A 27,909-nucleotide genomic window follows, 5' to 3' on the forward strand; every position below is an offset into this window, starting at 1 on the left:
AATGATACTATGTTTGAGAAGCTCTACTTCTAGTATAACCTCAATGCTCAAGAGAGAAAGCCAACAATACAATCAGGAAACCACAACATTGACAAAACTTAGTATTACCACCAAGATGGTTCCTCTTGCCTTGGCACTACTAAAAAACTTTACCTTTGTTACTAAAGTCATGGTGAATACAGATTTCGCATTTCTCATGTAAGCAGCTATATGAGCTAGGGTTCTATAAGCCTTAGATGAAAGGAAATACTTTGCTGGAAGCCCTGTAAAAATCACTTTATTCACAATCTGAAGAATGAAAGACAAATTTGGCTGTTAATACAAAAACTGTAGTACAAGGAAGTTCAACTGTTTAAAAATCTGCACATCACTGTCCAAGTGTTTTTTGAAGGCCTGAAAATTAAAGCACCATAGGATTAACTGCATAATTTAGCAAGCACTCCCCACCCCATAACTGTAATCATGTATGAAGAGCAGAGATCAGACACTGAGAGGAGATGGATTCTGATTAGCAAGGGGGAAGGAAGTGAGTGTTACGGAACAGGCAAACCTTGGGCATGGGGAGATAAAAGTAAGAAGAGTCAAAAAGATTGATTTCTATAGGCCTGGCACAGTGGCTGACGCCTGTAATCCCAGAACTTTGGGAGGCTGAGGCAGGTGGATTACAAGGTCAGGAGATGGGAGACCATCCTGGCTAACACGGTGAAACCCCATCTCTACTAAAAATGCAAAAAATTAGCTGGGCATGACTAAAAATACAAAAAATTAGCTGGGCGTGGTGGCGGGCACCTGTAGTTCCAGCTACTAGGGAAGCTGGGGCAGGAGAATGGTGTGAACCTGGGAGGCGGAGCTTGGAGGAAGCCGAGATCCCGGCACTGCACTCCAGCCTGGGCGACAGAGTGAGACTCTGTCTCAAAAAACAAAAAAACAAACAAAAAAATTGATTTCATCAAACTGTTATCAAAGGTTGGCCCTCTAGCCAACTCTGGAAGGCACCATCCTCTTCCCATTATCTCCCCTTCCTCCAATTCTCCTCCTCCCCTTGGCTCCCTAGCCTTGGAGGTAAACACTAATATTTCGGTGCACTGTTGGTTAAGCCAGATTGGCTTGGGAACCTGGTAATGTTTTTGTTTTTATTTTTAAAAAGGACAGTCTGAGTCTCAAAATACCAACACATCTCTGATTTATGTCCCATTTATAAGCTGCCTTTACTACTGTCCTGACATGTGATCGTCTTTCATTTGCTTTAGAGCTTAGTGGTGAAGAGAGGGAACATTTCCATAACTGAAAATAAATGGAGAAAAGTGATAACTCTTTTCTTTGACAATATTTGAAATACTAGAAATAATGAGGAAAGTACAAGCCTACCTGAGAAACTAATTTCATCACTTGTGGACTTAAAAAAGTAAAGCCAACAGGGTTTAAAGTCGAGAGGCAGTTCATATCCTAAGTGACATCTAGAAACCTGCTCTCTTGTTCACAAATGATCAACATGAACATACAGAATGGATGACATTTGCACCTTTGGATAAGCTTAAAACATGGATTGTGGAATGTCTAACAGAGGGCTTTTCTCTTTTTTTTTTTCATGACTGTCCCACACTTGAATTCCTCAATGATATATGGATGCTACCTAAATTAGATTAAATGTTTTCTTTAAAATTCTGTATACATTTAAGAATGTCTAGAAAATGATTATTTAAAATGGAGTTTCTAAGTAAGTATTTTCTTTATAGTTTAGTGGATTAAGAAAAATAAATTAAAAAAACATCAAATCTAATCTTTATCAAAGCCATCAAGGAGGCTGATAAAATACTTTGCAAAAATCACAGCTCTGAACCACATAGAATGCTGATGAACTTAAAGCTTTGCCAGTTTGGCAAGTCTTCCAGTATAATACTTGCTGTGCCTCAGTACATTTTAAATAGACAGAGTTTACTAAATTCTAGGAACCAAATAAAAACTAAACGTTTTCTTCACTAAAGGGGAAGGTTTTTATATCCCAATAGAAATAGAGGAATTTCAAGTTTTGATACAAAAACAATTAAAACAAGATAAAACCCAACTGGGAGCTCAGTCCATCTTTTGAATATTAACAGAATGAGGATTTTTTAAAACCTTATTTCTCCCATTTTGTTTCCTTTAAACACATACACTCACTCACTCTCTCAAGAATAGGTAGCACACCAAAACTTTGTGTGTTATAAGATGTATATACCTTCATGGTTTATTGTGGTTTTCCTTAAGTTTTATCCTTATTAGGATGAAGTTCATGCATTTCTACACTACTCTTAACTAAGGCTCAAGACAATAAAAACATAGAAGTAATTTTTTAATAAAATGAAATAAAATAATCAAGTACTCTGAGTATTTTCCTCCATTCTCTAATCCAGAATTTCAATGCCTCTGAAAAATAATGAAATAATAAAAATAGTGGTTTTGAGACCTAAATTTCTTGTAATATTTTGGATTCCTTTTCTCAGCCAAAAGCTACTATCTGAATTAAGCTTTTTAGACTAAAAGCCTGGTCTATCCTTAGAAGATATTAAAAAATTACTTCTGATACACACACTCCTAATAATTTAGATAGATATGAAAACAATCTCAAATAAAGATCAAAAAATAAAGTCCCTGTAAAAATAACTTGGGTTGCTCCCACCCACACATGTCATATGATGATTTAAACTGCAATCATGAATTTTGAAAAAATATACGTATCTTATCTATAAAAACACTACCATACAAACTTGAAACTAAAATGTTATCTGAAGTGACACAGATGTTCTAAATCTCAAGGATACTGAAAAATACATTTTTTATTTGTAAAATAAAAGAATAAAACCAATCTGATTGTGTTATTAAGAAATTTGTTCTGGAAACTCATTCATAAATTATTGACGGAAATTCTTCATGTCCATTATGCTGTCACCTGAAACAGATTCAGTCATTTTCTTGTAAAGAAATGACTGAGTAAACGAGTAAAAGAATAAGTAAATTTATAAGCTACAGGTTAATCATCACATATTACAACCAAGTATGACTATGTGATAATAACAGGAGTGGTCACACAGTACTTAAGATTTGGCTGTGTCCTTAAGGTCTTACTCGGAAACTATCACGCCAACCTACCTTTGGGATAATCTTATCAGTAGACACAGACAATGGGTATCTTTTTATCCTGTTTTCTTAAAGTCTGTATCACTAGTCTATAACAGATAGCAATGAGATAGTTCTAGCAATAGATGAAGCAAGAGGGTAACTGTGTTCTACAAGAAACATTTATCTGTCTTTTGATCCAAGTTTCTCTATTAATTCTTGAAGAGGTGCCAGCTCACGCCTATCAATCAGATTAAACTCCTAAAAAGAGAAGAAAAATAACAATTAAAAATGGATCTAAAACTGAAACTCTGTAAATGTCTTTTGGAGAAGGGATTCCCAACTCTAGTTTTCTGAAGTCCAAAAGAATGATGAAATAACCTCTGTGAACATTTTAAAATAGGCATTTATTCTCTTTTTCTTTTCCTTTTTTTTTTTTCTCTTTTTTGTACAGATGTGGTCTATGTTGCCAAGGCTGGTATTGAACTTTGGCCTCAAATGATCCGCTCACCTTGGCATCCCAAATCCCAAAGTGCTAGGATTACAGGGGTGAGCCACCACGCCCAGCCCTCTCTTTTTAAAAATATAGTTATGGGCTGGGCGTGGTGGCTCAAGCCTGTAATCCCAGCACTTTGGGAGGCCAAGACGGGCGGATCACGGGGTCAGGAGATAGAGACCATCCTGGCTAACACGGTGAAACCCTGTCTCTACTAAAAAAAAAAAAAAAAAAAAATACAAAAAACTAGCCGGGCGTGGTGGCGGGCGCCTGTAGTCCCAGCTACTCAGGAGGCTGAGGCAGAATGGTGTAAACCCGGGAAGCAGAGCTTGCAGTGAGCTGAGATCCAGCCACTGCACTCCAGCCTGGGCGACAGACCGAGACTCCATCTCAAAAAAATAAATAAATAAAAATATAGTTATGATATTGTGATATAAGTATTGGTCTTCCTCTGTTCCTTGACGCACAGCTCCTAAAACCCTTGTCGGAATCACCAGAGTGCTAAGATTATCTTGTGTGCTAATGAGATGACTGGTGGCTGGAGGCTCCTATAAAGCTTCAGAATGGGAACTGGTCAACCTTCAGCCAGCCCTCTGCCCTTCCCAGATCACAGCCTCTGAGGAGGGGAAAAGGTTGGCTGAAGGTTGAGTTGATCATCAATGGCCAATTATTTAATCAATCATGGGCAAGTAATGAAGCCTCCATAAAAACACAAAAAAACAGGGCTCAGGAGAGCTTCCGGAGAGCTGAACACGTGGAGGTTCCTGGAGCATGGCATGCCTGGAGAGAGTATGGAAGCCCCTTCTCCTCTGGCCCTACACATCTCTTCCATCTAGCTGTTCATCTGTATCTTTTGTTAGCATCTTTCATAATAAATGGGTAGAGATAAGTATTTCCCTGAGTTCTATAAGCTGCTCTAGCAAACTAATCAAACCCAAGAAGGGGGTTGTGGGAACCCTGGTTTATAGTCAGAGGTATAGTTGACAATGTATTACTTTTGATTGATATCCCAAGTTGGGAGGCAGTCTTGTGGGACTGAGCTCTCAAACTTGTAGGATCTGATGCTACCTCCAGATAGACATTATCAGAATTGAATCGTATTATAGGACATTCATCTGGTGTCCACTGTAGAAATGATCACTTGCTTGGTGTGTGAGAGACAGTCCCCATGTTTGGTCACAGAAGCATTCTGTTTGGTGAGAGTATAGTAGGAAAAAGCGAGTTTGTTTTTTCCTATGTTCTTACAATGGGAGGCTTATTAAAGAAGCAACTCTAGGTATCAGTATGATCCTCACTGTGTTAAACATTGAAATCAAAACTGTATACATATTTAAATTTACATAAAAATTACTTGAAAAAGACTGGGCGTGGTGGCTCACGCCTGTAATCCCAGCACTTTGGGAGGATGAGGTGGGTGAGATCACTTGAGGTCAGGAGTTCGAGACCAGCCCGGCCAACATGGTGAAACCCCATCTCTAGTAAAAATAGAAAAATTAGCCGGGTGTGGTGGCAGGCGCCTCTAATCCAACCTACTGAGGAGGCTGAGGCAGGAGAACTGCTTGAACCCAGGAGGCAAAGGTTGCAGTTAGCCGAGATAGTGCTACTGCACTCCAGTCTGGGCAAGAGAGCGAGACTCTGTCTCAAAAAAAAAAAAAAAAAAAAAAAAAAAAAACTACCTGAAAACTACAAACTGAATTTTTGATAAAGGGGCAGTAGACCTTTTATGCAACAATCTGAGAAAGAAGATCAGGAAGAGCATGATACAGTACACAGAACTATAATACACAATATCTACTATAAAGCTACCAGGTTTTTTATCATAAAATATCTAGACAGACATGTGTATGTAATTCAATATGCAAAAATGTAAGTATCTCTAAAGTTAGGCTAAAGGCATATCAATTCTTTGGTATCTTTTTCAAATAATGTGAATTGTTTTGATTTTTTAAAGTTCAAATTCTGGCCGGGTGCTGTGGCTCAGGCCTGTAATTCCAGCACTTTGGGAGGCTGAGGAGGGTGGATCAGCTGAGGTCAGAAGTTCGAGACCAGCCTGGCCAACATGGGAAATCCCGTCTCTACTAAAAATACAAAAATTAGTTGGGGGTAGTGGTGGACACCTGTAATCACAGCTATTCGGGAGGCTGAGGCAGGAGAATCACTTGAACCCAAGAGGCGGAGGTTGCAGTAAGCCGAGATCACGCCACTGCATTCTAGCCTGGGCCACAGAGTGAGACTCTGTCTCAAAAAAAAAAAAAGGGTTCCAATTCTGACTAAGGGTCCACAAAGCAACAGGCCACAACCCTGAATGGATAATCCTAACCACAGACCTAGGGAGGCCAGAGGCAGAAGGCCCAAATGGGGGTGATACCTTTTTAAACTGCTGCATACATCAATAAAATAAACAATGTGGAAAAGAGAACAAAACAGAAAAGAGAAGCTTGCCTATAATTGGCTTTACATCTATAAATAGGACACACTGCTCTTTGTTGAAGTTCCCAATCCAAATAAGTCCAAGTCACAGGACACAGAAATCGACATGGATCAACTTACCTGAACAAAGAAAATAAAGTGCTTAAAGGAGGTGTTGAGGTGGGCCTCCTCTTGCAGCTGCATCACAGAATCAAAGTGCTGGTGATAAATATGGGCATAAACCCTGAACAGACGCTTTAGAATAGTCTTTGCCACAGACATAAAGTTTTTGGGAAATGGGACACCTGCAATTAAACACACATATGAAACAATTAGTCTGTTATCTAATTTAACAGTAGAAAGTTGTTTGCGACAGGGTCTCACTTTGTCACTCAGGCTAGAGTGCAGTGGTGCAATCTCAGCTCACTGCAGCCTCGACCTCCTGGGCTCAAGTGATCCTCCCACCTTGGCCCCCCAAGCAACCTGAACTACAGGTACACGCCACCACGCCCAGCTAATTTTTTGTATTTTTTGTAGAGATGGGGTTTCGCCATGTTGCCCAGGCTGGTCTTGAACTCCTGAGCTCAAGCAATCTGCCTGCCTCAGCCTCTTAAAGTGCTAGGATTACAGGCATGCCCAGCCTAACGGCAGAAAGTTTACACACTGCCATGAGCACCTGCAACACATAAACACACACATTCATAAATACACACAAACCTACCTCTGTATATATTTTTTATTTTTATTTTTTGAGATGGAGTCTCGTTTTGTCGCCCAGGCTGGAGTGCAGTGGCCGGATCTCAGCTCACTGCAAGCTCCGCCTCCCGGGTTTACGCCATTCTCCTGCCTCAGCCTCCTGAGTAGCTGGGACTACAGGCACCTGCCACCACGCCCGGCTATTTTTTTTTTTTTTTTTTTTTTAGTAGAGATGGGGTTTCACCGTGTTAGCCAGGATGGTCTCAATCTCCTGACCTCGTGATCCGCCCGTCTCGGCCTCCCAAAGTGCTGGGATTACAGACTTGAGCCACCGCGCCCGGCCTGTATATATTTTTTAAAGCCAAGGAAGTGAAAACCCAAACCCAAATCCTCACAAAGTACCCACTTTTTTCTGACTGCCTTAGGCACAGGTATCAAATTATATAAGATGCTGCTGAATCAAAGTTCAAAAATCCTGCAGTTTTAGTTGGTTTTGTTTTTGTATTTTTGAGACTGAGTCTCACTCTGTCATCCAGGCTGGAGTTCAGTAGCACAATCATGGTTCATTGCAACCTCCACCTCCCAGGTTCAAGCAATCCTCCCACCTCAGCCTCCCAAGTAGCTGGGACTACAGGTGTGCACTACTACACCTGGCTGATTTTTGTATTTTTAGTAGAGATGGGTTTTTGCCATGTTGGCCAGCCTGATCTCGAATTCCGGGCCTCCAGTGATCCGCCTGTCTTGGCCTCCCCAAGTACTGAGATTTAGTTCTTTAATATTAGAGTTTCTTTTTGAAATTAAATGCAACAAGAGTTAAGTATTTTGATTATAAATATTTTTACTTTGTAATTTGTAACTCTAAAGCAATTACACTGGCTTGGCATGGTGGCTCATGCCTGTAATCTTAGCACGTTGAGAAGCCGAAGTGGGCAGATTGCCTGAGTTCATGAGTTCAAGATAAGCCTGAGCAACATGGTAAAACCTCGTCCCTTAGGAAAAAAAAGAAGAAGAAATTACATACATACACACTCTCTCAATGAAGACTGGAAACTCTCCTAAGAAAAATAAAGGCAGCCGGGCACAGTGGCTCACGCCTGTAGTCCCAGCACTTTGGGAGGTCGAGGTGGGTGGATCACGAGGTCAGGAGGTTGAGACCAGCCTGGCCAAAGAGACCAGCCTGGCCAACACGGTGAAACCCCGTCTCTACTAAAAATACAAAAATTAGCCGTTAGTGGTGGCGGGCAACTGTAATCCCAGCTACTCAGTAGGCTGAGACAGAGAACTGCTTGAACCCGGAAGGCAGAGGTTGTAGTGAGCTGAGAACATGCCACTGCACTCCAGCCTGGGCAACACAGCAAGACTTTGTCTCAAAAAAAAAAAAAAAAAAAAAAAAAAAAAGAAAAAGAAAATAAGCACCTTTTTAGAAAACAAATGGGGTAGAGTTTGGTATCTTTCCAAGCAGTGGAGATGGGGATCCAACTGGTTCCATTCCTGAGAATTCTGGGTGAAAACATCAAAGTCCATCAGAAAACAGGGACGGGTAGGTCAGGAGTGCAAGACCAGCCTGACCAACATGGTGAAACCCTGACCCTACTAAAAATACAAAAATTAGCCAGGCGTGGTGGCTAAGGCCTGTAATCCCAGCTACTCAGATGGCTGAGACAGAAGAATCACTTGAACCCAGGAGGCGGAGGTTGCAGCAAGCCAAGATCACCACCACTGCACTCCAGCCTGGGCAACACAGTGAGACTCCATCTCAACAAATAAAAATTTAAAAAAACCTAAATTAGTTGGCCTTAAAGGTCTGTTCCACAAGACTACTCTTGAAACATGTTCTTTTTTCAATCTTTCAGAAAACGAAGGCTTAAAACACTCTTTCCTTGCATTTTTTCCCACCCAGTTCTCAATAACCTGAAACTTGGTATATTTTGCTGTTTGTGGTTATTCCCCACCACCACCCCAGTCCTCACTAACTTGACTTTTCAGACATTATCCTGGAGCTTATAGGCATGTTTTCCTGGGCAGGATCTTGTATTCATGTATTGAAAAAGCAGATTTCTGGCCGGGCACAGTGGCTCACACCTGTAATCCCAGCACTTTGGGAGGCCGAGGTGGGCGGACCACGAGATCAGGAGATCGAGACCATCCTGGCTAACATGGTGAAACCCTGTCTCTACTAAAAATACAAAAAATTAGCTGGGCGTGGTGGTGGGCACCTGTAGTCCCAGCTACTCGGGAGACTGAGGCAGGAGAATGGCATGAACCCATGAGGCAGAGCTTGCAGTGAGCCGAGATCGCGCAACTGCCCTCCAGCCTGGGCAATAGAGCAAGACTCTGCCTCAAAAAAAAAAAAAAAGAAAAGAAAATTAAAGAAAAGAAGAAGCAGATTTCTGGCCAGGTGCAGTGGCTCATGCCTGTAATCTCAAGCTCTTTGGAAGACTGAAGCAGAAAGGTTGCTTGGGCCTAGAAGTTTGAGACCAGCCTGGGCAACATAGTGAGGCCTCATGTCTACAAAAAATTAAAAAATTAGCTGGGAGTGGTTGCACACATGCCTGTGGTCTCAGCTACTCAAGTGGCTGATACAGGAGGACCACTTGAGCCTGGGAGGTCGAGGCTACAGTGAGCTGTAATTGCACCACTGCACTCTAGCCTGGGCAATGGAGGGAGACTCTGTCTCAAAAAAAAAAAAAAAAAACAGATTTCAAAATCAAACATCTTTTTTATCAGAATGTATAAACGGGCATCTAATAAAAGAATATTAATAATTTGCATATATTAGTAAAAAATTAATTATAAACAGTTCTGTCTGAGACTAAATAACTGGCAAAAGTAAGATGCAGATAATAGCCTAATGGCAGGGCAGTGGGAGAGGTGGTGGATCAGAATGAATTATTTAAGAATAGGAAAATGAGAAAAAACCCAGGCGTGGTGGCTCATGCCTATAATTCCAACATTTTGGGAGGCCAAGGTGGGTTAATAACTTGAGGTCGGGAGTTCGAGACCAGCCTGGCCAACATGGTGAAACCCTGTCTCTACCAAAAACTACAAAAATTAGCCAGGTGTGGTGGTGGGCGCCTGTAGTACCAGCTATTCAGAGGCTGAGGCACGAGAATCGCTTGAACCCAGGAAGCAGAGGTTGCAGTGAGCCAAGACTGTGCCATTGCCCTCCAGCCTGGGTGACAGAGTGAGACCCTGTCTCCAAAAAAAAAAAAGAGAGAAAAAGAGGATAAATCAAAAGAATTACTTACCTTCCATAAGCAGAGACTTTAATCTTTAATGAGTAAAGAAATAAGTAATTTGTTTAAATCTAAACACTTTCCAAGCTGAATTTAGCAGATTATATTCAAGCACAGTCAATATAAAATAAAGATATGTGAGAAAGGAAATAAAAGGTTTAATAGCAGAATAGAAAAACTGACCTATAACAAACAGATCAAATGTAACAACCTGGAAAAAAATTTTCATCCTGAAAAGCCTCTATAAGAAAGACTGCAAAAAGGAATTCAAAAATATGTTGCTAGGCCGGGCGCGGTGGCTCAAGCCTGTAATCCCAGCACTTTGGGAGGCCGAGACGGGCGGCTCACGAGGTCAGGAGATCGAGCCCATCCTGGCTAATACGGTGAAACCCTGTCTCTACTTAAAAATACAAAAAAACTAGCCGGGCGACGAGGCGGGCGCCTGTAGTCCCAGCTACTCGGGAGGCTGAGGCAGGAGAATGGCGTAAACCCGGGAGGCGGGGCTTGCAGTGAGCTGAGATCCGGCCACTGCACTCCAGCCTGGGTGGCAGAGCAAGACTCCGTCTCAAAAAATAAAAAAATAAAAAAATAAAAAAATAAAAAAAAATAAAAAATACAAAAAACTAGCCGGGCGAGGTGGCAGGCGCCTGTAGTCCCACCTACTCGGGAGGCTGAGGCAGGAGAATGGCGTAAACCCGAAAGGCAGAGCTTGCAGTGAGCCGAGATCCGGCCACTGCACTCCAGTTTGGGCGACAAAGTGAGACTCCGTCTCTAAAAAAAAAAAAAAAAAAAAAAATATGTTGCTCATAAAATAATCTTAAGTTAAAAATGACAAGGATTGATTTCATCCATGAACACCGATGCCAAACACATAAAATATTAACAAATAAGAAAGACTCTTCCAGCAGAACATTTTTATTAAAAAATGGAGAAAACCTTGTGGTCACAGGCAACAGATACTGGAAAAGTATCTGATAAACACTATAGCCATTCCTCGTTAAAAAAAACTTTTGTAATATAAATGGTGGATATTTTTCATTAATATAATTTTTTAAAAATCCACACACCTCTAACCAAAAGCCAAGATTTCTGCTTACTGCAGAAATACTAGAGGTACTTGTGTAATAGTAAGAAAGCAAGAAACGGATGTCTGCCATCATCACCACTACTCGGCTTTGCACTTGAAATACCACTCAGTGCAATCATATAAGTGTAAAACAAGAATATATTATCAGGAAGGAAGAGGCAAAATGAACACTATCTTAACATGACACAGTTGTATACTTTAAAAATTCAAGAGAACCAACCAAAAACTAACAGAAAAAGAGTCTGATGGTTAATTATAAAATTTAAATAAAAATCAACAGCTGGGCCAGTGCTGGTGGCTGACACCTGTAATTCCAACACTTTTGGAAGGCTGAGGAAGGAGGGCTGCTTAAGCCCAGGAGTCCGAGACCAGTCTGGGAAACGTAACGAGACCTCATCTCTACAAAACATAAACAAAATTAGCCAGGTGTAGTGGTGCATGCCTACAGTCCCAGCTACTTGGGAAGCTAAGGTGGGAGATCACTGGAGCCCAGGAAGTCAAGGCTGCAGTGAGCTGTGATCACACCCCTGTACTCCAGCCTGGGGAACAGAGTGACACCCTGTCTCAAAAAAAATTTTTTAAAAATTAAAAAGTAAAAACCAACAGCTTTCCTATATACTAAATAACCAGCTGGAAACCATGTTATCAATAAAAGACATAAAATCCCTAGAATAAAATTAAAACTTGAACAACTGACATAAACTACAGAATTTTACAAGAGAAAATAAAGCTAAAGACATGAATAAATGAATAAATCTTGTTCTTGGCTAGGAAGATTCAGTAAAGAAAAAAAGAATCCCTATCTATAAAAATTAAATATAGTCATAATTAAAACCTAATTTTTTTTTTACCTTGACAAAATGTTTCTAAGTTCTTTGGAAAAACAAATATCCCAGAATAGCTGTGAATATTCTGAAAAAGAAGAGCAAGGAAGGGAGACCAGCCTTACAAGATGCTAACAGATGCAGGGCCACAGTCACTAATGTGTGGAATTTCTATAGAAGCAGATAAAGAGACTAAAACATGCAAAAATATATGGCAATTTGTTGTGCGCATTCAGATAATCAGGGGAGAAAAGGCAAATGTGTTTAATAAATGGTAATGGGACAAATTGACTAGTATTTCCATTTGGAAACAAATTAATGTAGCATTCAGGGAAAAACACCTGCCTGGCCAGGCATGGTGGCTCACGCCTGTAATCCCAATACTTTGGGAGGCCAAGGCAGGTAGGTCACTTGAGGTCAGGAGTTCAAGACCAGCCTGGCCAACATGGTGAAACCCCGTCTCTACTAAAAATACAAAAATTAGCCGGGCATGGTGGCATGTGCCCATAGTCCCAGCTACCCAGGGACTGAGGCATGAGAACTGCTTGAACCTGGGAGGTGGAGACTGCAGTGAGCCAAGACTGCATCGCTGCACTCCAGTCTGGGCAACAGAGACTCTGTATCAAAAAATTTAAAAAAAAGAGAACATGAACAAATATTTTTATAATCTTGAAGCAGGGAAAAGCTTTCTAATTGTTATATTAAAACCAAGTCATAAAAGATATAATAGGACAAAATAATACGGTTGTGTATAGCAAAAATGTTCCATGAACAAAATGAGACAAAAGGTAACCTGGGGAAAAGCATATACAACATGTATGACAAAGCGCTGATATCCTTTACACAGAAATAGATGAAAGATATAAACAGAAAATACACAATGATCAATGAAACAAACAAAAAAAAACCTAAAATGCTCAATCTCATCAACACTTTTTAAATGTACATTAAAACAGAAATTTAACCAAATTAGAAAAGATTAAAAAATGAGTAATAACCAGTGTTGGTGAAGAAATACAAGCAAACACAAACATGGCTGGGGGGAGTATATGTTGGTACAAACTTTTTGGAGGAGAATTTGGCAGTCTCTACAAGTATAACAATGTTAAAAAGAACAGATTTATCATTCAAAAAGAGAAACAGGCTGGATACAGAGGCTCAAGCCTGTAATCCCAGCACTGTGGGAGGCCAAGGCAGGAGGATCACTTGAGGCCAGGAGTTTGAGACCAACCTGGACAACACAGCAAAAACCCCCCCATCTCTATTTATATTAATAAAATAAAATTTAAAAAAAGAAAGAATATTTCCACAATGTTAACTCACCAATCTTAGAAGGAAAAAGAGTTTCATCATCAAGCTGATCCTGAACCCAAGTCATCAAATAGTCAATGTATTTTGGTGCAGAACATTTGATTGGCTTTTTAATATTAGTACCATCTGCCCAATGATATTCATATCTGGAGAGAAAAATGTTTTACTGATTTTTCAAAAATATTAACAAATGTGCAAGTTGTAATTAAAACAGGTTCATTCACGTTTTGTCAATAGAAGTTATATCTAACTTTAATAAATCACCGTAAGTTCTACTGAAGATTACTACAAGTCCTATATAGAATTATCCTGAAAGTGACAGTTTTAACTGGAAGAAAAAAGGGAGATAATGTGGCAGGAGGCAATGCCAGGATAGATGTTTTATTAACAACACAGCCCTGGGAAACAGGAAGGAACTGCATTCCTGTAAGGCAGAAGGTTGCTGAGGGCTGGGTATGGAGCTGATGGATCCATTACATTCTTCTGAGATTCTTGTTCATCAATTTATTATCATCAATGGAGCCAATATTATAAAACTCTGTTTTGTGGGCCAGGTGTTAGAGATATACATTAGGCATGCATACTTCCCCCTTACCGTTGCTGAGCTAGAAGGATTAACAAGAGTTATACAAAACATTACTATGTAAAGCATTTGAGCCATAGGTAAGTTTAATTTTCCTGTTTATTTTAATTTCTTTTAAAGCTTGAGGAATATAACTTAACACAATATAAAATAAAAACATTCTTCCTAAAATATTATAATAAAAATAGGACTACAAACTCATTAGGGATCTTTTTTCCTTTACACTTGTAGCAAAGTCAGAAAGGACAATCTTTTCCAAAAGGCAAACATCTTGATAACATCCATCATCCATAAAATCAGTCATTTATTATAAGAAAAAAAAAACCGGAAGGAAACACAGCAAATATTAATCCCATCACATGATGGACTTAATATTATGACTGATAGAGCTCCATCTTTTCAGTATTTCTTGAAATTTATTAAAGTCAAAACATTTTTAAATCTAGCATCTTCAAGCCAGATAATTACTTCAAAATTGTGCTGCTTTAAATACTAAATAAGCACAAGAAAAAATAATCAAATATTAAAAGATCAACTAAAAACTCTTTCAAGAAATTCATTTAAAAACTAGAAACAGGCCGGGCGCGGTGTCTCACGCCTGTAATCCCAGCACTTTGGGAGGCCGAGGCGGGCGGATCACAAGGTCAGGAGATCGAGACCATGGTGAAACCCCGTCTCTACTAAAAATACAAAAAAAATTAGCCGGGCGCGGTGGCGGGCGCCTGTAGTCCCAGCTACTCAGGAGGCTGAGGCAGGAGAATGGCGTGAACCCGGGAGGCGGAGCTTGCAGTGAGCCGAGATCGCGCCACTGCACTCCAGCCTGGGCGACAGAGCGAGACTCCGCCTCAAAAAAAAAAAAAAAAAAAAAACTAGAAACATAGCCAGGCGAGGTGGCGGGCGCCTGTAGTCCCAGCTACTCGGGAGGCTGAGGCAGGAGAATGGCGTAAACCTGGGAGGCGGAGCTTGCAGTGAGCTGAGATCCGGCCACTGCACTCCAGCCCGGGCGACAGAGCGAGACTCCGTCTCAACGAAAAAAAAAAAAAAAAAAAAAAAACTAGAAACAGGAAAAAAAAAAAGGAAAAAAGAAAAAAAAATTTAAAATAAAATAAAATAAAATAAATCCCTGGGTTAATAATCAAAAAAAAAAAAAAAAAAAAACTAGAAACAGGAAACATGTTATTAATAAAATTGAAAAAATAAAATGTTTAATTCAAGACAAACATAACTCAAATTTCTGTTTACTTCTATAACAAAACATTCAGACTTACTATGATGCAACACAAAAATGAAAACAGGGAGTACCCACATACCAAAGTATTTAATAATAACTAATAACTGGCCAGGCGCAGTGGCTCACACCTTTAATCCCAGCAGTTTGTGAGGCCGAGGTGGGCATATCACTTGATGCCAGGAGTTTGAGAACACCCCCGGGGAACATGGCGAAACCCTACCTCTACTAAAAATGCACAAATTAGATGGGAGTGGTGGCGCATGCCTGTAATCCCAGCCACTTGGGAGGCTGAGGCATGAGAACCGCTTGAACTTGGAAGGCAGAGGTTGTAGTGAGCCAAGATCACACCACTGCAATCCAGCCTGGCAACACAGCGAGACTCTGTCTCAAAATAAATAAAATTTAAAAATTACACAATAACTAAAAGCTTACGGGTGAGTAGTCAAGAACCAATAAAACTGAATCACCTCCAAATAAATAACAAATCTTAATTGTTTAATTTATACCAACTGATGATAAAGTAAAACTAATCCAAACACCTATATAATAGGCAGTATATGTACCTCGGACCTGCAGACATGACTGGACAGCTTGCTTCAGTGCAGAATTCTGTAATAGTTCCATATAACATGTTGATCTGGTTAAAGAAATCCACAGCTGCAGAGATAATAGAATTGTGTTAAAATGTCTGTGTAAACACAAAACATGAGACCTCTCAGTTGAAGGAAAAACTGACAACACATTTAGGTTCTTAGCTGAACCCTTGAGACATTCAATAATCCAATGATACTCTAAGTTTTAGTACACTACATTTTTTTTTTCTCTGAGACAGTCTTGTTCTCGATGCCCAGGCTGGAGTGCAGTGGCGCCATCTTGGCTCACTGCAACCTCCGCCTCCCAGGTTCAAGCAATTCTGCCTCAGCCTCCCAAGTAGCTGGGATTACAGGCTCATGCCACCACGCCCGGCTAATTTTGTTTTCGTATTTTTAGTAGAGACAGGGTTTCACCATGTTGGCCAAGCTGGTCTCAAAACTCCTGACTTCATGATCCACCTGCATATAACAGCAGGAAAATAAGATACTGGAGATAACTCTAACTTAATGATGACTATTACATCATTTGAATATACAATATAATTACATCCAAGGAAATGAAAAATCAGTTTGCCAGTTTGGACCAGATAATACAATTTGTGTTTAGAAAGAGACAAAATATGTTGTGGAATATATCGTGAGGGAGAAGGTGCAGCAGCTGTATCCTGAGGCATTTAAAAGATCTAATTAATCATAAACATTTGTTTTTGAGGTCTATAGCATATTGAGGACAAAATACTTCAGATAAAGTCCCTTGCCGTGGAGTCTCTAGTCAACAGAAAAGACAAAATTAAAAGAGATGAATAATATAAGATATGGCCAGGCATGGTGGCTCATGCCTGTAATCCCAACACTTGGGAGGCTGAGGTGGGAGGACTGGTTGAGCCCAGGAATTCAAGACCAGCCTGGGTAACAGCGTGAGACTCCATCTCTACAAAAATTTTTTAAAAATTAGCCAGGCGGGCCGGGCGCGGTGGCTCAAGCCTGTAATCCCAGCACTTTGGGAGGTCGAGGCGGGCGGATCACGAGGTCAGGAGATCGAGACCATCCTGGCTAACACGGTGAAACCCAGTCTCTACTAAAAAATACAAAAAAAAAAAACTAGCCGGGCGAGGTGGTGGGCGCCTGTAGTCCCAGCTACTCGGGAGGCTGCGGCAGGAGAATGGCGTAAACCCAGCAGGCGGAGCTTGCAGTGAACAGAGATCTGGCCACCGCACTCCAGCCTGGGCGACAGAGCGAAACTCTGTCTCAAAAAAAAAAAAAAATTAGCCAGGCGTGGTGGTGCACACCTACAGTCCCAGTTATGTAGGAGGCTGAGGCGAGAGGACTGCTTGAGCCCAGGAGGCTGAGGTTGCCGTGAGCTGTGATGGCGCTACTGCACTCCAGCCTGGGTGACAGAGACACGGTATCAAAATAAAAATAGCAATAATAGTACAAGATATAAGAAGACAGGATCCAAAGGCCAATGATAAATGTTACAGAGAAAAGGCAAAGTAATGAAGAGCTGGAAGTAGTCAGGGGGTACTTCCTGAAGAAGCTTCAACTAGATCCAGAACAAAATGGAAGAGGAAGGGAGTGAGTAAACAAACTTTACCGAGTGAAGTGTACTCTATGCAAAGAGAACGACATAAGCCTTGGAAAGTTTTAAAAAATGTTTCAGGCTAGGTGCAGTGGCTCACGCCTATAATCATAGCACTTTAGAGGCCAGGATTTGAGACCAGTCTGGGCAACACAGCTAGACCCCGGTCTCTGCTGAAAAAAATTTTTTTTTTTTTTTTTTTTTGAGACGGAGTCTCGCTCTGTCGCCCGGGCTGGAGTGCAGTGGCCGGATCTCAGCTCACTGCAAGCTCCGCCTCCCGGGTTTACGCCATTCTCCTGCCTCAGCCTCCCGAGTAGCTGGGACTACAGGCGCCCGCCACCTCGCCCGGCTAGTTTTTTGTATTTTTTAGTAGAGACGGGGTTTCACAGTGTTAGCCAGGATGGTCTCGATCTCCTGACCTCGTGATCCGCCCGCCTCGGCCTCCCAAAGTGCTGGGATTACAGGCTTGAGCCACCGTGCCCGACCGAAAATTTTTTTAAATTAGTTAGGCATGGTAGCACACGCCTGTAGTCCCAGCTACTCAGGAGGCTGAAGTGGAAGGATCCCTTGAGCCCAGGAGTTTGAGGTTGCAGTGAGCTGTGAGGGTACCACTGCACTCCAGCCCGAACAACCTGTCTCAAAAAAAAAATAAATAAAAAGTTTTAGTCTCCTGTCTAAAGAAGTACCTAAAAACAACTAGGGATTTTCCAAGTTTCTTAAAAAACAAATAGATTTTTTTAAATGCTATCTTGTAAAAGGAATTTTATACAAAACTCCCTCACTTATAAATCTTCCTCTTAGTCATGTTTCTAAGAAACACAGGTATTCAATATTCACACAAAACAGAAAATATGCCCAGGTGGTAGTTGGTTTGGTCTAGAGGAGCTATTCTCAAAATGTGGTCCAGGAATCCCCTATCTGAGGAAGGATCTGTAAGGTCAAACCATTTTAATTGTTCTTTTCACTCTTACTCTCTCAAAAGGGCACAATGGTGTTTTCCAGAGGCTCCATAATGTGTGATATCACAACAGACTGAATATAGAAATGGATATAAGAATCCAGCTGTCTATTAAGCCAGACATTAAATAAGATTTACAAAAATATAAAACAATGCCACATTTTTCACTAAAATTTGTTATGGAAAATAGTCATTTTTCATAAAAACATATTTATGTTAAAATATAATGGGTTTATTATTGTTATTTTAAAATGAATTTGGGCCAGGTGCAGCGGCTCACACCTGTAATCCCAGCACTTTGGGAGGATGAGGCAGGCAGATCACTTAAGGCCAGGAGTTCAAGACCAGCCTGGTCAACATGCCAAAACGCCGTTTCTACTGAAAATACAAAAATTAGCCGGGCACGGTAGCACATGCCTGTAATCCCAGCTACTCTGGAGACTGAGGTGGGAGAATTGCTTTAACCCAGGAGGTGGCTGCAGTGAGCCAAGATCATGAACTGCACTCCAGCCTGGGCGACAGAGCAATACTGTCTCAAGAGAAAATAAAAAATAAGTATTTACATCTTCTCAGTTTTAATTTCTAACAGAGTATCACTAGATATACTTGATATAATTAAAAGCTCTTTGGGGTTCTCAATAGTTTGTTTGTATTTTTGTATTTTACCTTTTTTCCTCCCAGACTGGGTCTCACTCTGTCGGCCAGGCTGGAGTGCAGTGGCGCGATCTCCACTCACTGCAACCCCCGTCTCCCGGGTTCAAGCAATTCTCCTGCCTCAGCCTCCTGAGTAGCTGGGATTTTACAGATGTGCGCCATCATGCCCAGCTAATTTTTGTATTTTTAGTAGAGATGGTGTTTTGCCATGTTGCCTAGGCTGGTCTTGAACTCCTGACCTCAAGGGATCTGCCAATATCAGCCTCCCAAAGTGCTGGGATTACAGACATGAGCCACTGCACCCGGCTTGTATTTCACTTTTCTAATTAACACAGAATGGTACATATTTATGGGAATCAGTAATTTTTTAAGAGGATAAGTGGATCTGAGACCAAAAAATTTGAGAACTAATCTACAGCAGTCAAGTCTCAAAGAAAAATCTAAGGCTGAAGGTCAATAAATGCCTTCAGAATAACAGATGATAATCTGAATAAAGTTTTTTTTGTTGTTGTTAAGATAGCGTCTCGCTCTGTTGCCCAGGCTATAGTGCAGTGGCACAACCTCAGCTCACTGCAACATCCACCTCCCGGATTCAAGCGATTCTCCTGCCTCAGCCTCCAAGTAGCTGGGACTATAGGTGCACACCACCACACCCAGCTATTTTTGTATTTTTAGTAGAGACGGGGTTTCACCATGTTGGCCAGGATGGTCTCGGCCTCCTGACCTCGTGATCTGCCTGCCTCGGCCTCCCAAAGTGCTGGGATTACAGGCATGAGCCACCATGCCTGGCCCTGAATAAAGTTTTTTAAAAAGGGGTTTTTTTCCAGCACTTTGCGAGGCTGAGGTGGGTGGATTACCCGAAGTCAGGAGTTTGAGACCAGCCTGGCTAACATGGCAAAACCTCGTCTCTACTAAAAATAGAAAAATTAGCCAGGCATGGTGGCGAGCACCTGTAATCCCAGTTACTCGGGAGGTTGAGGCAGAAGAATCACTTGAACACGGGAGGTGGACGCTGCAGTGAGCGAGATCGCACCAGCCTGTGCGACAGGGCAAGACTCCGTCTCAAAAAAAAAAAAAAAAAATTAGCAGGGCATGGTGGTGTGAGCCTGTAGTCCCAGCTACTCAGAAGGGTGAGGTGGATCACTTGAGCCCAGAAGTTGAGGCTGCAATGAGCTACGATCATGTTACTGCACTCCAGCCTGGGCAACAAAGCCAGACCCATCTCTAAAGAAAAAAAAAGAGGGATTCAAGAAGCATACATACAGGCCTCTTCAGATCCTGATTTAAACGAAGCATAAAGTTTTAGGGCAAAAAAAAATTTTTAAAAGAAAACATTTGGCCAGGTGCGGTGGCTCACACCTGCAATCCCAGCACTTTGGGAGGCTGCGGCGGGCAGATCACTTGAGCCTGGCCAACATGGCAAAACTTCATCTCTACTAAAAATACAAAACTTAGCCAGGCGTGGTGGCGGGCACCTGTAATCCCACCCAGCTACTCGGGAGGCGGAGGCAGAGGCAGGAGAATCGCTTGAACCTGGGAGGTGGAGGTGGAGGCTGCAGTGAGCTGAGATCTCGCCACTGCACGCCAACTTGGGCGACAGAGCAAGACTCCATCTCAAAACCAAAAAAAAAAAAAAAAAAAAAAAGAAACATTTATAGGACAGTCATGAAAAATGTGAACATTGACCAGATATTTGATAAGTTAAAGGATGATGGCACTGTCATCTTTACAAGTTCTTGTCTTTTAGACATACCTTATTGAAATATTTATAGATAAAATATCATGTCTGGGATTTGCTTAAAATAATCAGGGTGGCATACAGAATAATAATAATTGGTCACAAACTGGTATTTGTTGGACCTGGGTAATGGAATGAATACCTGGAATTCACTGGACTTAGTCTCTCTACTTTTGTATGTTTGAAATTTTCCATTAAAAAGTTTTAGGCCAGGCATGGTGGCTCACGCCTGTAATCCTAGCACTTTGGGAGGCCAAGGCAGGCAGATTGCCTGAACTCAGACCAGCCTGGCCAACATGGCGAAACCTCGTCTCTACTAAAATATAAAAAATTAGCTGGGTGTGGCAGCATGCGCCTGTAATCCCAGCTACTCAAAAGACTGAGACTGGAGAATGGCTTGAACCCGGGAGGCAGAGGTTGCAGTGAGCCAAGATCAAGCCATTGCACTCCAGCCAGGGTGACAGAGCAAGACTGTCTCAAAAATAAATAAATAAACAAATAAATACATAAATAAAAAGTTTTAAACTTTTTATTTAAACTTTTTATTCCTGGAACATCTGAAATTTCTAATTTAAACTTTATTACCCAGAAATTATCTCATCTCAGAAATGACTCTCACATTCAAATCTCTAGCCTTAGCATATTGTCCCATGTCATGCCCTTGTTCTCTTGAACTTCAAGTGACTTTCAGCTCAGATCCCTCCATTTTCTCCCAATCTCTCAATTCCCTCTGACACTCTAAGTCACAACAATCAGCTGACTGTCCATGTGAACTGCAATTGACTTTTCTGGATATGCAGGCTGATGAGTACTGCTGGGAGTGGAAGTAAAACTGTGTAGATGGATTCGCTACAAAGTCACAGACCACGACAGGCATTATGTTTTCATTTATCAATCTTTTATTTGACCTTACTCAGCTTTTCATACTATTCTCCTCAGAAATTGCCCAAAAGCACTCATAATTTCTCCTCAGGTCCCTCTACTCAACCTCACAAACTACCACCGAGTACTCTGAAAAGAGCAACATAGGTTTGGATGTATTTGTACTTAATGTTTCTTTATAGATAATTTGTTATATTAAAACAGTTCTATCTGTAAAAGAAAATTCATTAACAATGAGATTTTAGCAAAACCTTTCTATAAAACAGCAACGTTGCATTTTAAAACTTACTGTTTACAGCAATCCATTCATTGAGATCCTCTCCCTCAGGCAACATAACAGCTTGTCTCAGATTCCCACTTCCTAGAGTCGCTTCTGCATGTTTTAAGAGTTCATACTGATGAGATCCTTCAGGTATATTCTTCTTTGGTTTGAATGTTTTAGAAGAGCGGCTGCTGCTGTAAGATTAAAAGTGCAAGTATATGAATTTTTAAGACTGGAAGTAGAACAGGTAGAACATAATTTTAGGTATATAAAGTAGTCTGTAAAAACAAAATAAAAATTACTCTCTGGGCCGTGCACAGTGGCTCATGCCTGTAATCCCAGAACTTTGGAATCACTTGAGGTCAGGAGTTCGAGACCAGCCTGACCAACATGGTGAAACCACACCTCTACTAAAAATACAAACATTAGCCGAGTATGGTGGCGCACACCTGTAGTCCCAGCTACTCGGGAGGCTGAGGCAGGAGAATGGTTTGAACCTGGGGGGCAGAGGTTGCAGTAAGCTGAAATTGCATCACTGCACTCCAGTCCAGGCGACAGAGCAAGACTCTGTCTCAAAAAAAAAAAAAAAAAAAGAAAAAGAAAATCTCTGAAAAATGCCAAGATAGGAAAATGATGATCACAACACAAGAATGCTTTTTTTTCCCCCTGCATGTAAAAGCAAGATTAGCAGCACAATTCCACAATAAGGCAATTTAGTATGCCCTCTGAAGAAGTCTGGTACAGAGAAAGATCCTGGATTTTAGTTCTTGATCTAACACTAACTGTGTCTTCTTGAGAAACTGAACCTTCTTTTGGCCTCAATTTCCTTTTCCTTTTTTTTTTTTTTTTTTTTTTTTTTTTGAGATGTAGTCTGACTCTGTCACCCAGGCTGGCATGTAGTGGCAAGATCTCGGCTCACTGCAATCTCCACCTCCTGGGTTCAAGTGATTTTCCTGCCTCAGCCTCCCGAGTGGCTGGGATTACAGGCATGTGCCACCACACCCAGCTAATTTTTTTTTTTTTTTTTTTTTTTAGTAGAGATGGGATTTTGCCATGTTGGCCAGGCTGGTCTCGAACTCCTGACCTCAAGTGATCCCCCCACCTCAGCCCCGCAAAGTGCTATAGAAAATGATGGGGCCATGACTGGGTGCGGTGACTCACGCCTGTAATCCCAGCACTTTGGGAGGCCGAGGCTGGTGGATCATGAGGTCAAGAGATCGAGACTATCCTGCCCAACATGGTGAAACCCTGTCTCTACTAAAAAAAACACACAAAAATTAGCTGGGCATGGTGGCACATGCCTGTAGTCCCAGCTGCTCGGGAAGCTGGGGCAGGAGAATGGCTTGAACCCAGGAGGCAGAGGTTGCAGTGAGCCTAGATCACACCACTGCACTCCCGCCTGGTGACAGCATAAGACTCCGTCTCAAAAAAAAAAAGAAAAGAGAATGGTGGGGCTAAGTGCAGTGGCTCACACCTGTAATCCCAGCCATTTGAGAGACGAAGGCGGGAGGATTTCTTGAGCCCAGGAGTTTGCGACCAGCCAGGACAACATAGTAAGGCCACATGGGGGGTGGGGAAGATAAAAAACAAAATGGTGCAGGGAGGTTTAGTTCAAAAATCCAATTTTCTATATCAAAATATTTGGGATGCCTTGAAAGCAAACCACAGTAAAAGAAACACTAACATCTTTAAGTTTATAACAGGGAAAATAAATGAGACAGGCACAACTCATTATTGAGGAAAAAATGTTTTTATTCCTATCTCACACCATCCATAAAGTCTTCCTACACAAAACTCAGAAATCTCAAAGAAAAAAATGGACAGATTTCAAATAGTATCAATTAGAACTTCCATAACAGAGCAAACAGACAAGTAACCAAATAAAAGTACTTGTAACATATATTACTAAGGATGAACTGGATAATAGAGGGCTTCTATACTCATTAAGAATATGAGGAATCCTTTAGAAAAATAGGCTAAGAAGATGAATAGGCAATTCAGAAGCATGACAATCAATGAGCATGTGAAAAACTGTTCAATTAAAGTAAGATTTATTTTTTCCCTAATCTGAATGTCAAAAGTTTAAATGATTACATTAAATGTGGACTAGGGTAGGGGCCCCCAACCCCAAGGTCACAGACTGGGCCCCACAGAAGGAGGTGAGCAGTGAGCAAGTAGCAAAGCTTCATCTGTATTTACAGCCGCTCCCCATTGCTGGCATTACCGCCCGAGCCCCACCTCCTGTCAGATCAGCAGAGGCATTAGGTTCTCACAGGAACGTGAACCCTATTGTGAACTGTGCATGCAAGGGATCTAAATTGCATGTGCCTTATGAGAATCTAATGCCTGATGATCTGTCTCTCTCTCCCATTACTCCCATATGGGACTGTCTAGTTGCTCAGAGCTACCACTGATCATACCTTATGATGAGTAGTAAAATTATTTCATTATATATTCCAATGTCATAATAGAAATAAAGTGCACAATCAATGTAATGCATTTGAATCATCCAGAAACCATCTCCCCAACCACATCTGTGGAAAAATGGTCTTCCACAAAACTGGTCCCTGGTGCCAAAAAGGCTGAGGACCACTAGACTAGGGTACAGAGCAACTATTACTTTAATACACTACTGGTGAAAGTATAAAGTGTAACATTTTGGGAGGGCAATATGGTAGTATCTATTAACACTGAAAAGCTCCTCAAGCCATCCATTCTACTTCTAAATAGCTCCTCTAGATATGGATAAGGATTTGTTTTCCAAGATTGTTTTTAATAGGGAGAAACCTACAAGCAATCCTCAATTTTATCAGTAGAGGACTGAATTAAAGTATGGTACATCCATATCATGGAATATTGTATAGAAGTTAAGAAAACCAGACAGAGTACACGTATTCACAGGGAAAGATCTAATACACGGTTAAACATAATACACAACCAAATGTACAGCAGGAGCCCATTTTGTAAATGCATAGAAAATATCAAAAACTGGCCGGGCGCGGTGGCTCAAGCCTGTAATCCCAGCACTTTGGGAGGCCGAGACGGGCGGATCACGAGGTCAGGAGATCGAGACCATCCTGGCTAACACGGTGAAACCCCGTCTCTACTAAAAAATACAAAAAAACTAGCCGGGCGAGGTGGCGGGCGCCTGTAGTCCCAGCTACTCCGGAGGCTGAGGCAGGAGAATAGCGTGAACCCGGGAGGCGGAGCTTGCAGTGAGCTGAGATCCGGCCACTGCACTCCAGCCTGGGCGACAGAGCAAGACTCCGTCTCAAAAAAAAAAAAAAAAAAAAAAAAAAAAAAGAAAATATCAAAAACTAAATTCATCAAAACTGGTGATTACTTCTAGGAAGAGGAATGGAATAGAACTACAGGCTTTTACTTTACCTGAATAATTTGGACTTTAAATAAGACTGATTAAGAAGTAAAAAAGAGGCCAGGCGCGGTGGCTCAAGCCTGTAATCCCAGCACTTTGAGAGGCTGAGGCGGGTGGATCACGAGGTCAGGAGATCGAGACCATCCTGGCTAACACAGTGAAACCCCGTCTCTACTAAAAATACAAAAAATTAGCCAGGCGTGGTGGCGGCGCCTGTAGTCCCAGCTACTCGGGAGGCTAAGGCAGGAGAATGGCGTGAACCCGGGAGGTGGAGCTTGCAGTGAGCTGAGATCCGGCCACTGCACTCCAGCCTGGGCGACAGAGGGAGACTCCGTCTAAAAAAAGAAAAAAAAAAAAAAAAAATCAGGAGATACCACTCCACATCCACTTAGGATGACTATTAAAAAAAGAAAATTAACAAGTGCTATGAGAGGTGTGGGGAAATTGGACCCCTCATAGAGTGCTTATGGGAATGTAAAATGGTGCAGCACTTTGAAAGTTTGGCAGTTCCTCAAAAGGTTAAACATAGTTACCATGTAAGCCAGCAATTCCACTCCTAAGTATATACCCAAGAGATATGAACACATACATCCACGCAAAAACCTGTCACATATGTTCACAGCAGCATTATTCATAATGGCAAAAAAGCAGCAACAACTCAAGCGCCCATCAAGAAGGTCAAGTTTTTAAAAAAGAAAGTCTCAGCCGGGTGCGGGAGTGGATCATCTGAGGTCAGGAGTTCAAGATCAGCCTGGCCAACATGATGAAACCCAGTCGCCACTAAAAATACAAAAATGAGCCGGGTGTGGTGGCCGGCGCCTGTAATCCCAGCTACTCGGGAGGCTGAGGCAGGAGAGTCGCTTGAACCCGGGAGGCAGAGGTTGCAGTGAGCCGAGACCATGCCATTGCACTCCAGCCTGGGTGACAGAACGAAACTCGGTCTCAAAAAAAAAAAAAAAGTCTCACATTAAGGTCCACAAAGCAAATGTGCATTCACTAACTAAATATCAACTCGTAAGAAAAAAGTAGAGGGAGGAATACTTCTATTAATATAGAAATTAAATCTAAATCATACAGGATTTTTGACAAGGTGATCGTATTTTCGAGTCCATTCCTTTACGAGAATAACCCAAAGGAGGGAAAATGAGACGCAGATAAACATATTCTTTTTTTTTTTTTTTTTTTTTTTTTTTTTTTTTGAGACGGAGTCTCGCTCTGTCGCCCGGGCTGGAGTGCAGTGGCCGGATCTCAGCTCACTGCAAGCTCCGCCTCCCGGGTTTACGCCATTCTCCTGCCTCAGCCTCCCGAGTAGCTGGGACTACAGGCGCCCACCACCTCGCCCGGCTAGATTTTTGTATTTTTTTAGTAGAGACGGGGTTTCACCATGTTAGCCAGGATGGTCTCGATCTCCTGACCTCGTGATCCGCCCGTCTCGGCCTCCCAAAGTGCTGGGATTACAGGCTTGAGCCACCGCGCCCGGCCAGATAAACATATTCTTAGTAATCCTATTTTATAAAAGCAAATACTGGAAGGAATCCCAGTCTCTCACAATAAAGTGGGTGAACTCTGGTTATAAAAAAAAAACAAAATTATGTAGTGTTTTCATATTGTATTTAACAAACATGTCAAGCATGTGGATTACATCCATAACTAAAAATGGATAATTACTCAATCACGAAACACACATTTAAGCAATATACAAGGTAGAGAGAGCCACCTGAGAATAAAAATACTTTGCCAGAGCAATGCTTCTCAAACCTTAATGTGCATAAGAATCATGAAGGAATTTACAAGCTTTTTCATTTTAGCCTTGTTTGACTGGGCTCAGGCATTATCTCTAAAATGAGATTCTAAGGTATGTGTATCAAGTTAATTGCTGTAGTGCACTAAAATAGCAATATTGTTTCTGTAATGGGACTATGAATTTGTTTTAATTTTAACTTTCCAAATTATTTATAATAATACTGCAATGTACTATGTAATAATGTTGTATGGTATATTACATAATGATTAAAAACACACGATTCTACCGAGGACAAGAGAAGTTGCTTAAAATCAAAACTAGTAAGTGGGCAGAATCAGAATTGGACAGAACGATCCGACTCCAAGGCCCGCATCTTAACTTCAAGCTTCTCAAACTGCGGCAACGCACATTCTCCCGGAGCGGCATTCAACACCGACAATACTGAAACTGGACCTATAACCTAGCAGCGAGTTAAGTCGGCATGGACGGTTTCTAGAACCTCGAGAGGAGAGAAACTGGGGGCTCGCGGCTCCGCCCCCAGATCGTCTCCCCGCCCTCGGGGGCGCTCGGGCGGAAAAGTTTGGAGGCGCTACGGCCCGGGGGCCTTTCTACTCCCCAACCTTCACGCTCCATTTCCTTTACCTCACCTTCATCTCTGTTGGCCTCTCCCAACATCTCAGCCTCCCCCGCTGACCCAAACAGAGGCAAAACAAACGCCAGCTACCCCGCCCCTGCCCCGGCCCCTAGGCCCAGCCCTTGCCTCAGGTCCGGGGAGGCCTCCCCCACGACCTCGGCCCGCAGCCCCAGCGCCCGCGGCCTGGCCCCACTCACAAGAGGAAGCTCATCTTCGGTCCTCAGATGGGAGGCGAGGGGCCTCTGGCCCCCGCCCGGATCAGGATTCGGAGCCGGCGAGAGGGAGAGGACCGTCCTTTGCTCACGGGCAGCGGAAGCCGCGCCGCCGCCGCTCGGAGCCGGGTTTCTGGCCGCTGCGAGCCCTTGCAAACCTCGGCGACCGCCTTGCCCGCCTACCCGCCTACCCCGCCTTGCAGACCCGAAATGCGGAACCAACAAAATCTCGCGAGTTAAGGTTTCGCGGCGCCGGGAGGGACTTGACGCACCCCCTTTCGCCCCGCCTCGTCCTAGAACTTGGCCAA

General features: G+C 42.0%; 1 protein-coding gene across 2 annotated transcripts; it reads right to left on the minus strand.

The window, feature by feature from the left end:
- Positions 1–261: 261 nt before the first annotated feature.
- On the minus strand, positions 262–27,901 carry MOB1A (MOB kinase activator 1A). Of its 2 annotated transcripts, none has more exons than XM_010379228.2 (6): positions 27,587–27,901; positions 21,663–21,829; positions 15,533–15,626; positions 13,168–13,301; positions 6,143–6,306; positions 262–3,357 (listed from the first exon to the last, which is right to left on the minus strand). In XM_010379228.2, the coding sequence occupies exons 1-6, from the start codon at positions 27,598–27,600 to the stop codon at positions 3,280–3,282; spliced, it is 651 nt and encodes a 216-aa protein (XP_010377530.1). In that variant the 5' UTR covers positions 27,601–27,901; the 3' UTR covers positions 262–3,279. The 2 variants fall into 2 exon arrangements, with proteins under 2 accessions (XP_010377530.1, XP_010377531.1); XM_010379229.2 differs by having other exon boundaries at positions 21,663–21,826; positions 27,587–27,813.
- Between the last annotated feature and the right edge of the window lie 8 nt (positions 27,902–27,909).

This window comes from Rhinopithecus roxellana, chromosome 17, assembly GCF_007565055.1.
Source record: "Rhinopithecus roxellana isolate Shanxi Qingling chromosome 17, ASM756505v1, whole genome shotgun sequence".
Classification (NCBI taxonomy): Eukaryota; Metazoa; Chordata; class Mammalia; order Primates; family Cercopithecidae; genus Rhinopithecus; species Rhinopithecus roxellana.

Coding starts and splice junctions, on each gene's coding strand:
- MOB1A (XM_010379228.2), bottom strand. Junction 6,307..13,167: donor TCTTTTTCCTTCTAAGATTG/GTGAGTTAACAT, acceptor GTTTAATTGCAG/GTGTCCCATTTCCCAAAAAC. Junction 3,358..6,142: donor ACTTTATTTTCTTTGTTCAG/GTAAGTTGATCC, acceptor TTCTCTTTTTAG/GAGTTTAATCTGATTGATAG.